Source organism: Eptatretus burgeri, chromosome 1 (assembly GCF_056783735.1).
Source record: "Eptatretus burgeri isolate ZD-2024b chromosome 1, Ebu_testis_v1, whole genome shotgun sequence".
In the NCBI taxonomy this organism is placed as follows: domain Eukaryota; kingdom Metazoa; phylum Chordata; class Myxini; order Myxiniformes; family Myxinidae; genus Eptatretus; species Eptatretus burgeri.
The window spans coordinates 10,087,841-10,101,291 of NC_140961.1; the positions used below are offsets into that span (position 1 = coordinate 10,087,841).

Here is a 13,451-nt window from a genome sequence, read left to right on the forward strand (position 1 = left end):
AGGCTGAAGATGATAGCCTTCCTCAGGAGAGTCATCCGTGATGCAGCCCACCCAACAGAGGATTATCTCAAACTCCTTCAGCTCTCTTCTCGACCTCGGAGGATGGAGCGGAGATCTGCCTCGATTTAGGGCCCTTGGAGTCTACCCTCAGGCGAGATGGATGGCAAAGGCTATTTATATCCTGAAGATTGCCCTGTTTTTGCAACAACTGGAGCTGACGAGCTCGGAAAAACACGGAGTCCGACAACTGGCCCGTTTCGTCAGTCTCATTTACGTCAGATTCTGGCATGAGGCAGCTGTCCCAAACTGTGCACCGAAGAATGACCTGGAGTTCTTGGCGATTCTCCAGGTGTTTGTGGATGGAGAACTCGGGTCAATGGGAGAGAAGGCCCTCCAAAGGCACCTCTGGTACCTCTCAGAGCAAGGAGTGGCCCTCGCCTTCTTCGACAAACGAGTGTCTCCCGATGACCGGGCGGCCATGGTCAAGAACCTAAGCCTTCCAGCAACCTCGAAAGCACTCAAGAGACTTGAAAAGAAGAACTTCACTCTCCCTGACGGTCTTTCCAAATTGGTAACAGGGCGAACACTGGAGGCCATTGGGATCTTTGCTGGGAGGATGGTCACTACCCATAACGTGGAAGATGTTTTGCAAGATCCACGAACTCGAGCCACCGTCCGAGGCCTGCAGGTCACCAATGATGCAGCAGAGAGAGGAGTAGCACTGATACAAAAACTCCAAGCCTGAACCGAAGACGAGCAGCAGAAGCAGTTCCTCCTCAAAGTTGTTCATCATGACCGCAAGACCGTCAAGAGAACAAAGGCTGGAGTGACTGCTAAGTTCCCTCCTGCTCCTTGAGCCCAACAATTTGATTGTCCTGCTCTACTTGCATAATTGTTCTACATTTCTATTTCATAATTTTTTTTGTTAATTTTCAGTTCAATCAACGTTCGTTGCAATTTTTTGTCTTCTCCTCCATTTGTTTTTTTCGAAGTTTCACTTGAAATGTGGAATCTTGTCCAACTGTGGGACCAGTAAATATTGACGAATCAAACCAAATATTTGCCTCAAATATTTATGGGTCATAAGAAACAAGGGGACACCCCTTCTGACAATTTTCAACAAATTTCATTTTTTTACCACCATGAGTGAAACACCCTTATATATTATATAAACACCCATATATATATATATATATATATATATATATATATATATATATATATATATATATATATATATATATATATATATATATATATATATATATATATATATATATATATATATATATGTATATATGGTGTGAAGGGTGGGGATTTGCGATGACACGCCAGAGACTGCTCCCGTTTATTTTAATTTTGTCAAAGTTCCAAAAGATCCAAAGGTTTGTGTAACAGCCTCTTCAATGTATGTCGTCATATTTGAGGCTTGGGTAGTGGAAATGGCAATCTGTAATTTAATTTCATCATGATGAGTTTTGTTCCTGGTATGACTTGTTTACGCTAAATTCATCTTTTCAACCACGCTGAAGAATTAACCAATACCGACTGGGACCGTTCAACCCGTGCTGCACTTTTATAGCACCACTTTGCTTTGGTGCTTTATCTGCCTGTAGAAAAAAATAATAATAAAGCAAGCAAGGATGAGAGACACAACGAGAGTCCACAAAATGGTGTTTTGATTAAATATGTGAAGTTTTATTGGAATTTAAATATCTTCATTATAATTATTATCCAATAAATAAAATTTGGCGTTTGGTTGTCTGTGTGTCGGTTCACAGACTGCTCGGCTGACAGCCATCATGTTTGGCACACAAAGTCTGACCCGGGGATTGTCCTTCGGGTATTTTCATCCATCACCTCAGCCTTTAAAGACCCCCAACACCCTTCCAGACCCTGAAGAACCCCAATACTTTTAAAGACCCCGAAGATTACTGAGACACTTAAGACCTTTGACACTCCAAAGATCCTTTAGACCCCAAAACCTTTTAAGATCCCTTGTACCCTGGAGACCCCCACAAACCTGTAAAACCCCTCAAGACCCTTTCAACTCCGAAGACCCTTAAGACCTGTTGCACCTTCAGACTGATTGGACAACTTGGATCCTTGACTATTTAGACTTTAGAGCTTTAGACCACTTGGACCTTTTTTGACCCTTTTTACATGCTTGAGAGTTTAGACCCTTTCGACCCCTTCGACACGAACCACTATTGGAACGTACCTTACCCTTTAGACCATCTATAACCTTTTAAGAGCACACCGCACAAATATCTAATCTTTCAAAACACAGACAATACGTTTTTGTTTTTTTTTCCAGCAAGTGATGCATAACCTCAACACACCCATAGGGTGGGTGCACTCTTGTTTTTTATTAAATATTTATTATTTTATTTTTAAGTTATGATGTATGCATACACTTCAATATACACCCTGTAAAAGATCCTTTGTGGGAGGAAGGATGTGCGAGTCAGGCGAGGGTGTGGGGTTGGATGGGAGTCTGGTGAGGGGGTGGTGGTGGTATTTTTAGTCCAGGGGTGGGTGGGAGGAGGGAGTGGAAGGGTTGGGGTGGGGTTGGAGAAGGCACTCAGCAACGCCGGGTAACTTTGCTCGTTTTAAATATAAATGGTTCAGGTTTATCTGGGATACCCTGCATTTGTATTTGACGAGCAGTTGCATTATATTATTATTTTCACTGTTCTTAAATTTTCACTTGCACGTTTGCATCTCATTTCCTAATTAGTGTGATTTTGAAGTCAGAAGATGCAAAGACAAAAAATTCCCAGGTAATTAAAAAATAAATTATCTTGTTTTTGAAATCATGGTGTGATACTTTCATTACTGATCAATTTAATGCATCTGCTGGAGTGAAAGCAATCGTAATCTTGAGTAATTTTTCACTTCGTCATTAAAAACCTTTTTGTAGGATTTAGATGGAGAAGTTCTGTGGTCAAAACGAACAAAATTACTTGACATGAAACGTACAGAAGTCGAAGTTGGAAACAAGCTGCTGGTATGTATAATTATCATGTTGATATAATCATATGAATTCGTCCCAACCATGAAATCAGTGTGACTCCCAGAATGCTGAACAGAAAAAAACTGTGTGTGTCTGTGTGTCCCCCGTCTGCGTGTGTCCCATTAAGTGGAACATGTACATTTTACAGGTGATTTCTCTTAACTTCAGTGAGTTTTGTAATATGACATCAATGTTAATTGGATGTTTCACTTTGGTTTGGAAATTTATTCGAGCTTTAATAACACACAGTGACGTACCATTCCTCATCCCGAAGCAGTGAGTAGTCCCAGACTCAGGAATATCCCAAAGGGCTTGACGTTAACCTCTTTCAATTGCCCTGCCCAGTCGTGCGAGGAAACTTTGCTCCCCTATACCAGATTCCCTATGGCCTGAAGTATATTCTACCCGTTTTAAAAGCCGTTTTGTTGATTGAATCTTAAACAAGAAGTCTGTGGAGTGGTAAATATTTCATACCAGCATTTTATGAAGTTTCTTCACTTCCTACCATGCCCTCACTCTTCCACCACCTCTCCTACTTTGCCTTCAAGATTCAATACGTTGTTGCATAATGTCGAGTATAAAAGAATGCTGGAGTAACTATAGGAATTAATTAATGAATTTGTGTTAACACAGTACATTTAGTTTAGTGGAGCTCTCAATGGTGCACCCACTTTTGCACCTCACATATGCACCTTCCGTTGCATCTCCTCACTTGGCTCATATTTCACCCAAGATCATTCCTTCAGCCACAATAATTTACATTCTCAAGTTCTTCCCTTTTCACAATTTAGCTTCTGGGTATTTTTTTTGCATAGCTGAGCCTTATCTTCTGTTTTTGTTTTTTTTAAATATTTTTTATTTTTTCCTTGAACAAATCTCAAACTGCAACAATTTTGTGTACTTTGTTGAAGAGGTTTTACGAATAATTTTGCCAATCCTCCAACAAATGTTTGGACATGTGAAACAACGTCTTGGAGCTAATGAACATAAATAAATCTGATCTTGCATTTCCATTTGCTCGTCCTTGGAATTTTGCAACCCCATTGGTGGTTCACATCCAAGAGGCTGCACTGCCCTTGGTCCAATCTTCAGAATCTCACAACATCAGGAGTTACTGAATTCTCAGTTTTCAGAACACACCTCATTCGTACTGTACGATGAGTCTTGTGGTTATTATTAACCGGAAGGATGCTTTCCATTCGTCGCAATGATCATTTGGAGTTTCTAACAGCTAATGCAGACTGGAGGGTACGTTTCAGTAAAATTCAAATTGATCGATCGGGGAGGTTTCCTTGTCTGACCACCACCTCTACTTCCCCTCTTCCCCTGAGTCACCAAGCAACCATTTATGTTGAGCCCTGTGTGGATCGATGTGGAAATTTGATTCAAAGTTCAAGGCAGAGCGATAGCACTCTGATGGTGTGCTGTAAGCGTTTGGGGAAACCCATTGGGCCAAAAACATGGCATGTAAAACCAAACACCACAACTGAATGGACAGAGCCATTTAACACGATTCAACCAAACGGGGGCACTTGATCCCAATAGCCAAGGAGATTGCTAAGGCAGAACCAATGCTCTGCACGGAGTATGGTCCGGATGTATGGATAGGGCCACTTGATGGACGTACAATTCCTCCAGCTGCTTTTGCCATGATGGATTTTACATTGTTGGGTTTTATAACTACATTTTCTCTTGAGACTATCGAAGTTCATCTTGGTGCATGTTGAGATGATGGGGAGTTTCCGCATGTGTTTTTACTGTCATTCACAAACAGATGACGTGTGCATTCTTCCTTTACACAGTGCATGGTATCCGAGTGGCAAAGCACATGTTGCTTTTACATCCAGCCATTTTCACCAGTGATCCTTCAAACTCTGCAACTTCTCGTCGAACAGCAGTTTTCTTCCCAATCTGGCCACCACCCGATTGCAGGAGAAGTTTTTCTCGGATGTTACAGCGAAGATCAGGTTGGCACCTGTGGTATATTTTGATCTTTGAGGATGTGCGGCGGGCTCTCTCAATACACTTCTTTTGCCTCTGCTGACGAAGTTACCCGGCGGAATTATATTTTCGGGACCTTCATTCTGCCCGTCCGTCCATGCTAATTTTTGCTGTTTTCTCTGCAACCGCTAATTTTTCACCATCGGTGCGGCTACTCGTGTAAAATGTTTTAATGATAATTATGATGTCATAGCCCATGTGGTATGGCATCCATGTTGGCAAAAAGGAAACTATTTGAACCTCCATCTCTGAAACCGCTCCAGAGAGAATTGTTTTTTTTTAATTTGGCACATGTCAACTGTCAAGTCCTCCCCATGGGAAATAAGTAATTTTTTTGATGATCTCATCGGCTTCGTTATGATGTCATAATTGCGTATGTCGAACGCTTGATCCGATCAGTATGAAAATTTTTGAGGGTCGTCTTGAGTTAAATTGTATGGGAGGTAAAAAATTCATGTCATCGGTCACGTGGTTCAGAAGCCACTTTTATGTATTTATTTATTTTTTTACCATAAAAGCCTTCAAAAATCGGGTCTCAACTTTACAGGTGTAATCGCCTATCCAAGAGGAACACAAAGTTGTCCACCTTTTGACATCGTACATCACATGGTTCAACAGTTATGATTTTTTTTTGAAGAAAACACATTTTAAAATCTTCTTCTCCAGACGGCTTGACATACCGGGAAGTCTTCATCCACATGTTCCCCAAGCCCTCGGGATGCCAGCATGTTCACAAATAATGAATAGGGCACATTTTCTGGCAGCCATATTGGATTGAACAAAAATCTTTAAAAAATTCTTCCTGTTGAATCGCTTCGTCAATCGACGTGAAACTTCACAAGTATGTTCTCGGATTCATGGAAATATAGTGTTACAGATTTCAGAATCCAGTCTGATGAATGCATCCACACATCCAGGTCCTTAGACAGTTATTTCCTTAAATGCATGTTCAGATTAGCCCCATCCCCATGTCTAATGGGATTTTAAATGTGATGCATTGAGAAGGGTAAAGAATAGATCTCTCTCATGGGAAACTTTTTTCTTGACGACAGACACGTTTACACGCATTTCTTTTGCGAGCTCTGATGCGTGCCCTTATTTTTCCTCAGCAACGTTCTTTCGCGAGCTCTGACGCCCGCCCTTATTTTTCCTCAGCAACATTTATGCACATTTTTTTTGAGAGCACCGATCCCCGCCTTTTTTAGGAGCGTACGGGTTGTCATAGTAACCATGAGCTTGGGGCGGATTGCGCCCGCTGAGACGGCCCGCAGATATAAAACGAATTGGAGGTCCGTTCCGAGGCGAGAGAAAAAAGAGGAAATGGAGAGGAGTAAGAGGAGGGAGAAGAGAACAAGAAAGAAAGCCAGAGAGGAAAAAGAGGAGGAAGCGTGCAAGCCAGCAAGTGAGCAAGCGAGCGTGTGGTGCGTGTGTGGGTGTCTGACAAGTGCCAACAACGAGACAATTCGTCCTTCCCAGTGCTTGAGCAAGCAAGCATGTGGTGTGCGTGTGGGTGTCTGACAAGCGCCAACGAGACAATTCGTCCAACGAGACAAGACAACGAGACAGCGCCAACGAGAACGAGAGCAAGCAAGCATGTGGTGTGGGTGTGAGCAGCGCCGACAACGAGTGAGGCACGGGTCGGTCTTCGACGGACGTGTGGGTCACTGGACGTCACCAGTTTTGTGAAGTGTGAGAAGCTGCCCGTGTCGCAGCACCAGGATCTAAACCCGCGACAGACGATCTCGGTGCCCTCCCAGACGTCGACTGGCATTCAAGCTGTTCGCAAGATGGTGCACAGCAAAGCTGGGTGCTGGAGACGGACGTGACACGGACGCACACATTTCAGGACATTTTCACTTCACGGACGACTTCTTTCTGGTGAGCGAGACGATTCTTCTCCCCCCCCCCCGAATGACCTGTTGGTACCCTTGTCTGTGTTTAGTTGTTAGTTTGTCAACACCCCCGATAAGCATCTGCTCTTTGTCTCTTTCCTGGCATTTTGATTGATTTTGCTTTGAAATTTATTCTTTATTAACCTCAGAAAATGGAGTTCTTTTTATTTATTTATTTTATTATTTATAAATCATTTGTCGATTTCCAACCTGTCCGTGTTTGTCCTTTCCTTCCATTGGTCTAGCATTGTCCGAACCTCGATAGACTGGGAGGTAATTACCACAGATTTGACGAAAAATCGTCGGCACGCACCAGCGGTTAAAACCCTCGGCCGCCCGAATTAAAATCTAATGGAGATAACATTGTTGCTTTCCCGAGGGTGCGCTCCCCGCTCAGGTAACCATGTGACTTCTAGTTAAACGGCATTATTAGACAGTGGACACTGGAACTCGTTAGCTGGGTGGCGTTCGTGGTTCTGAAACAACCCACCATACCACAACGTTAATTGTGAACTGTGGCCCCAGGTCTGGCTCTTCCGAGGCCAACCAGTGATTAATCCCCCTGAGTGACAAGCTGGTGTCTCGGTACCTGTGGACGCAACAATACGTTTGAAATTTCAACCTCATCAGACGCATGGTCTGGCAGCCAGAAATATTTCATATTTTAAATCTGTGTTCATGGATTTAAATCAAACTTGATACAAGTATTATAATGATGTAATAATGTGGGTGGAGGCATATCTGGCAACGTGAAAGGGTACCCTTCATGTTAAATCTACTTTGGGCCTTTCTTCATCGGCCTACGTATTGACAAGAACCAGTTTCATTTCTATCTGAACCCATGGCTCTCACACTGCCAGGATGCATATTTAAAATAACAAAAACGATGCTCATTTGGGGATTGATAACTCATCCTCATATCATGTAATATGTGTGAAAGTTCACTGTTGTCTGTTTTTATACTGATTTGGTGTACATTGGCCTGCAAAAGTGTTCACCCCCACTAATAATGCCACACTTAAATGAATTATGAATTTTATGTGGAAACAATTTTTCTCAATGAACTTTTTTATTCATAACTGAAGAGATCAAACGAAACACTTATAGTTGAAGGGAGGTTACATGTCAAGAATACCTGCAAAAAACACATGTACAAATCAAAATACACTGGTTGCAAAACTATTCAGCTCCTCAGGTCAGTACTTGGTAGAAGAAACTTTTGCAGCAATGACTGCTATGAGTATTTTGACGTCGGTCTCAACTCGCTTTACAGCGTGAGATGGTGAAATCTTTACCCATTCTTCACGTGAAAATTGCTCTAGTTCTGCCAAGTTTTTGATGGGGATCGTTGATGGACTGCAATATTCAAGTCTCCCCATAAATATTCAATTGGGTTCGTCAGGACTTTGACTGGAACACTCAAGAACATTTATCATCTTATTCAGCCACTCCAGTGTGGCTTTAGCTTTGGCTTCGGATCATTGTCCTGCTGAAATGTGAATCTCTTACCCAGTTTTGGATTCATGGCTGACCCGAGCAGGTTTTCATGAAGGATTCTCCTGTGCTTTGCACCGTCCATTGTCCCTTCTATCATGACAATCTTGCCAGTCCCTGCTGATGGAAAGCAGCCCGATAACATGATGCGGCCACCACCATGCTTGACAGTAGTGATGGTGTTGACTGGGTGATGTGCAGTGTTAGGCTTGTGCCAGACGTAATGCTTTGAATTTAGACCAAAAAGTTCAATTTTTGTCTCGTCTGACCACAAAACGTTTCTCCACATGCCTGCAGTATCATTAAGATGCTTTATCGCAAACTCCATATGAGCTTTTAGATGCGCCTTTTGTTTTTCAGTCATGGGTTCTTTCTTGCCACCTGTCCGTCGAGGCGAGCTAGCTTTGTGAAGGGAACGAGATATTGATTTGATTGATTCATTGAACACCAACCCCCATCATGGACAATCAGCCGTGCAGCTCTTTCAAAGTCATTGTTGGATTTGCAGTGACATCTCGAACCAGTTCGCTGCTTTCCTGGCTGCTGAGTTTGTATGGCGACCTGATCTGGGTAGCATCTCGGTGGTATGATTAGTGTAGTAGATAGTAGAAAAATCATGCAAATTATGATACAAGCATCAAATTTGACATTTCTGTTCTGCAGGGCTTTCTGATCAAATCTGCTCGATTGGCCATTTGAAAATCCAAATTTTGAAAAATTTGGATTTTCAAATGGCCAATCAGGCAGATTTGATTAGCATCCCCTGGAGAACATATGTGCCAAATTTGATGCTTGTATCATCATTTGCACGTTTTTTTACAGCCATTTTTCCCTGCTGTGCAGGGGTTTGGCTTTTTCTTGAAGCAATGTTTTATGGCCGGATGCCCTTCCTGACGCCAACCCTGGTCGCCTCTTACGACACACAGGGATATGGTACACCTATTCTAACCAGGGCATACACCGGGACCAGTAAACTGGTACTCATTTCGCTGACCTCGGAAGGATGACAGGCTGGGTCAACCCCCTGTTGTTAATTCAGCAGCCAATGGGACTTGAACTCAGGACCCTGGGATCCCAAGCCACCACCCTAACCACTAAGCCAACACCAGGCTAATCATCATTTGCACGATTCCTCTCAAAAATTGCTGTTATCTGCTCCACGAGATAGTCTTCCATTTCTTAGTGATGGATTTCACTGCACTCAAACGGATGAGTGACTTTGAAATCTTTTTGTAACCCTCTCCTGAATGGTGCTCTTCTCCACCACTTTATCCGACTTTTTTTGAAAGCTCCTTGGTCTTCACATTTGACTTGTTGGTTGATAAAGTGAATTTCACCTTAAAATTCCTTAGGTGTGGGAGCTTAATTTTTGAGTGAAACCACTGATTACATGTACAGATAGGTAAAGTCGAATACACTTATTTTGTAATCTTTCAAACAAATAATTTGCTCCTGAAGTGATTTCGGGTTCATTAGACAAAGGGGTTGAATACTTATGCAACTGAGAATCATCTGATTTTTCTCTGCATCTAACTTATTCACATTTTATTTGCATTTCTGGCTCACCTGGACTTTGGTCCCATGAGCTTATGTGATGAAGCTGTATCTATAGGTGGTGAGTGAGTGAGTGAGTCGGTCAGTCTGTTGGATTCGCTATATATGCTAGATATCCCTTTTTGTCAGGTTGTGTGCGTGCGTGCGCGCGCGCACAACACGAGGCTCCACAGCACGAACCAGCGAACCAATTTAGATGAAACTTTGCCAACAGGTGCCATATGGTCTGGGAATGTGCGTGTTTGAATGTTGTTGCCAAGCAACCACCCGTTGCTGTGCAGTGGCCGAAAAACCGCGTACAGTATTTTCAATACTTGTCCTTCAGTTTTGAATGTAGAGAAACGAGACTTCGGAATTAAACACCGAGATATTTAGAAAATTTTACTCGAGCCGATTTTTGATTGAGGTTTTATTTTTCAAATGGTAGTCCTTCAAAAATCGGGTGTCTATTTACCGTCATTTTTTATGAGGGGCTTAGGAAAGTGGGCGGAGCTTAGGGAAAGTGGACGTGGTTGATGAAAAGTGGGAGTGGCGTCGGAAAGTGGGAGTGGCGTCGGAAAGTAGGCGTGGCTTATGGAAAATATTGTGTGGCTCAGGAGGTGTGGTCAAACGAGCATTGAGAGAAGTTTATCGGGGTGTGTGTGTGCGTGCGTGCGTGCGTGCGTGCGTGCGCGCGCGCAACGTGAGGCTCCACAGCACAAACCAGCAAACCGATTATTTTTCAAATGGTAGTCCTTCAAAAATAGGGTGTCTATTTACCGTCATTTTTTATGAGGAGGTCCAGTTGGCAAATTATGCAAAAGGAAAAATCTTGCCAGGCAGAGGAACAATTGTATGTGAACCAATACGTCTTGGCAATGAATCTTCGTCGGTGGATCAGTCAGCATGAAAAGCATCGTATCTAGCGCTTCGATACGAGCAAATCCCTCGTTGCCTACCGGCTTGTAAACACTTCAGTCATTATCGCTTCAACCAAACACATGATTTTTGATGAAACTTGGACACAAGATTCATATCTGATGCCAAACGAAAGCTCATGAAGGAGGTCTCTGGGGGGGGGGGGGGTCTTAGCTTTTGACCCTCTAAAATCGGTATTTGCTCTTCTCCAAAACTACATACACAATTTCGATGAAACTTGACCACAACCTTCATCATCCATGATGTACCAAAATTTGTTCACATTGTTAGAATATATATATATATACATATATATATATATATATATATATATATATATATATATATATATATATATATATATATATATATATATATATATATATTTATTTGCGGAAATGGCCCTTAGTGTGTTATTAAATATAGGATTAGCCCAGATCCCCCATTAAATGCATGTTTAGCCAGGTTGTTCGGTAAATGGACGTTACATGTGTGTCGGGAGTTGTAAGAGGCTGTTTATTGTTCGTACAGTGGTGGTGGACCGAGAGGTTCTTCTTCTTCGTTCCCCTCTCCGAAGGAGTCTCCGCCCAGTGCTCTGGGAGGGGAAGGACTTTGTAGGCTTGCGTAAAGGGGCGTGCCCCAAAAGAAAGAGGAAGTGAAGTCGAGAGGCGACGAGCGCCAAGAAAGAGGGAGTGGCCTAGAGAAGCGAGCACCAGGAAGAGAAGGTGGAACTGAGAGCACCGAGGTCAGTCTGCGATCGGCAGAAGGTGGGACTGAGAGCGCCTCGACATGCGTGGTCGGCTTTCGTGAGGAGCGAGCTGAAACAAAGGCAGGGAAAGGACTGCATGAGGTCTGTCTGCCCTCGACTGTATGAGAAACGACTCGTGGGAGTCGTGATCTGCTGTGTAAGTAAAGGGACGGCTGTGTCTGTCTGCGATTTGCTTCCTGAACGAGGCCAGGAGAAACGACTTGTGGGAGTCGGCAATCGACTTTTATGAGGAGGACATCGACAGGTTCATCCGGAGTTCAGTGACGGAGCCTCTGACTATCTCTGCTCACCTCACGGCTCGACGACGTCTTGGAATCCCATGGACCCAGCCTGCGGAGCCCAACACCTCAATTTGGCCTGATGTGTTGAACAGGCCAGGCCTGGCATTGTATACTGGACCTTGTGAGAAACCAGCTGAAACCCACCATCGATCTGACGGTCTTGTGCCGTCGACCTTACGCAGGGTCAGAACTCGCGGAGGCTGCTTGCGCAAGCGGTGCTGGGAGAAGGAGGACGAGCGCCATTTTGCCACGTGGCGTGTTTGAGCTTGGGCACTCGAATCCGGAGACATCGACTTGTCACGAGCCACATTCGTGCTTTGACAATTTCCTCTTGTCCATGAAACATCAACAAGTATTCTGTGTCTTTTCTGCATGCTGTCCATGTCTTGTCTGCATGTTGTTTGAGGTTTATCTCGTTAGGGTCCCCTTCAAAACCCATAATCCGTAGCTCCCAAGTTAAGAACTGGTTTTCGATTAATTATAACTGTCGTGAATGCTTTGCTTGTGTCGTGTTCCCCGATGTGTCCCCAATAAATCTGGCTGATTTGTATTAAGTTGCCGCTTTGAATTAATTTGTGCCGCGCCGAGGAACGATCCGATCGATTTGGAGATAAAAACTAAAATGGTTACAGACTGGCAGAATTCGCTCGGTCTCTGACAAAACCAGTCTGTAACCGGGGTCTATTCCCCCAACTGGTAAGGTCCAGGTGTACGTTGGTATCACAATTCGAGACGTGTGACCTGAGGCCTGTGCCGAACCAGCCGGCGTTGTAACCCCAGGACGGCAGTGGTTGAGTGACGCCGAATATGTAACATGTGGCTGTCGAGATTAGGGTGCGAAAACCCAAACTGGTTATGGACAGTGATTGGCATCACTCGTCCGAATCCCACCACTGCTGAATCTTTAACAAAATATATATATATATATATATATATATATATATATATATATATATATATATATATATATATATATATATATATATATATATATATATATATATATATATATATATATATATATATATATTCTTCTTCTTCTTTCGGCTGCTCCCGTTAGGGGTCGCCACAGCGGATCACCCGTATGATCCGCATAGTGATTTGGCACATGTTTTACGCCGGATGCCCTTCCTGACGCAACCCTGGTCGCCTCTTACGACACAGGGATATGGTACACCTATTTTAACCGGGGTATACACCGGCCCAGTATACTGGTACTCATTTCGCCGACCTCGGAAGGATGACAGGCTGAGTCAACCCCCTGGTGTATTAATTCAGTGGCCCAACGGGGCTTGAACTCAGGACCTTTTGGATCCCAAGCCACTGCCCTAACCACTGCGCCAACACCAGGCTCGTATATATATATATATGTATATATATGTATATATATGTATATATATATGTATATATATGTATATATGTATATATATATGTATATATATGTATATATGTATATATGTATATATATATGTATATATATATATATGTATATATATATATATATATGTATATATATATATATATATATGTATATGTATATATATATA

At 42.9% G+C, this 13,451-nt stretch overlaps 1 protein-coding gene across 5 annotated transcripts in view; it reads left to right on the forward strand.

The window, feature by feature from the left end:
* The window catches only part of LOC147033842 (tudor domain-containing protein 1-like), a 211,638-nt gene that overhangs the window by 139,068 nt on the left and 59,119 nt on the right, over window positions 1-13,451 (forward strand). For all 5 annotated transcript variants that reach the window (XM_085871804.1, XM_085871782.1, XM_085871822.1 and 2 more), the window contains exons 13-15: window positions 2,741-2,783; window positions 2,924-3,010; window positions 4,819-4,983. In XM_085871804.1, coding sequence (XP_085727930.1) covers window positions 2,741-2,783; window positions 2,924-3,010; window positions 4,819-4,983 — 295 coding nt within the window. The remainder of the gene's footprint in view (window positions 1-2,740; window positions 2,784-2,923; window positions 3,011-4,818; window positions 4,984-13,451) is intronic.